The 1,443-nt window shown below is 62.2% G+C and overlaps 1 protein-coding gene across 1 annotated transcript in view; it reads left to right on the forward strand.

Moving 5' to 3' along the window:
* Window positions 1-576, forward strand: part of LOC121340945 (filamin-A-like) — a gene marked incomplete at its 3' end in the record, with an annotated part of 18,681 nt that extends 18,105 nt beyond the window's left edge. Inside the window, exon 10 of the mRNA XM_041414052.1 lies at window positions 319-576. Within this exon, the coding sequence (XP_041269986.1) occupies window positions 319-576 (258 nt within the window). The remainder of the gene's footprint in view (window positions 1-318) is intronic.
* Between the last annotated feature and the right edge of the window lie 867 nt (window positions 577-1,443).

Raw genomic sequence — 1,443 nt, forward strand, 5'->3', positions numbered from 1 at the left:
TGGGGGGTGTTTGGGGGGGGGTCCTGGGGAGATTTTGGGGAGGTTTGGGGGGTCCTGGGAGGGATTTTGGAGGGTTCTGGGTGATTTTTGGGATTTCCATTGGGATTTTTGGGATTTCTGCACGAATTTGGGGAGGGGTCTCCCCCTGTGGCAGGCGCGGGCCCGGGTGAGGTGGGGGTCTCTGGGGAGGGGGTCTCTGTGGCGATTTTGGGGATTTCCATGGGAATTTTCGGGGATTTCCATGGGAATTTTTGGGGATTTCCGTGGGGATTTCCCCATTTCTGCACGAATTTGAGGAGGGGTCTCCCCCTGTGGCAGGCGCGGGCCCGGGTGAGGTGGGGGTCTCCATCGTGGACCCCAGCGGGCGCCGCGGGACCCCCGAGGCGGTGCTGGAGGATCGTGGGTCTGGGGGCTTCCGCTGCTCCTACAAACCCCAGAGCGAGGGGCTGCACCTGGTGCACGTCACCTTCGGGGGGGTCCCCATCCCCCGCAGCCCCTTCAGCGTCACCGTGGGCCAGGGTGAGCCCCCTCCCCAAATTCTGACCCGGGGGGCTGCGCCCACCCCCCACCTTTGGGGTCTCTGTCCTTCGAACCCCCCAAATTTGGGGGTCTCTGTGTCCCTCCCCCAGTTTGGGGTCTCTGTCCTTCCAAACCCCCCAATTTGGGGGTCTCTGTCCTCAAGCCCCCCCAATTTGGGGGTCTCTGTCCTTCCAGTCCCCCCAATTTGGGGGTCTCTGTCCTCAAGCCCCCCCAATTTGGGGGTCTCTGTGCTCAAATCCCCCCAATTTGGGGGTCTCAGTCCCTCCGTAACTTCAGGATTTCTGTGTTCCCACCTCCCCCAATTTGGGGGTCTCTAGCCCTTCTCCCCCCGATTTGGGGGTCTCTGTTCCCCCCTCCCCAAATTTGGGGTCTCTGTCCTTCAAACCCCCCCAATTTGGGGGTCTCTGTCCTTCAATCTGCCCCCCAATTTGGGGGTCTCTGTGTCCTCGCCCCCAATTCCGGGGTCTCTGAGCTCCAAACCCCCCCAGTTCGGGGGTCTGTGTGTTCCCCCCTCCCCACATTTGGGGTCTCTCTGCTCTGACCTCCCCAGTGCGGGGGTCTCTGTCCTTGCCCAGCTTGAGGGGTCTCTGTCCCCGCCCCCAATTTGGGGTCTCCCCGGGGGTCTCTGTCCCCCCCCCCCATTTTGGGGTCTCTTTGGCCTTTCCTGGGCGGTTCTGGGGCTGTCGCTGCTTTTGGGGGGGGGTCTCGAGACCCCCCCCGTGACTTTGCTTTCTCTCTCCCTGTCCTTTTGTCCGTCTGTCCCTCTGTCCCTCTGTCCCTTTGTATGTCCCTCTGTCCCTCTGTCCCTCTGTCCCCTCTGTGTCCTTCTCTGTCCCTCTATCCCTCTCTCTGTCTCTCTGTCCGTCTGTCCCTCTGTCTGTCCCCTCTCTGTCCCTCTCTCTG

This window comes from Onychostruthus taczanowskii, unplaced genomic scaffold (genome assembly GCF_017590055.1).
Source record: "Onychostruthus taczanowskii isolate IOZ18803 unplaced genomic scaffold, ASM1759005v1 scaffold436, whole genome shotgun sequence".
NCBI classification, from domain to species: Eukaryota; Metazoa; Chordata; class Aves; order Passeriformes; family Passeridae; genus Onychostruthus; species Onychostruthus taczanowskii.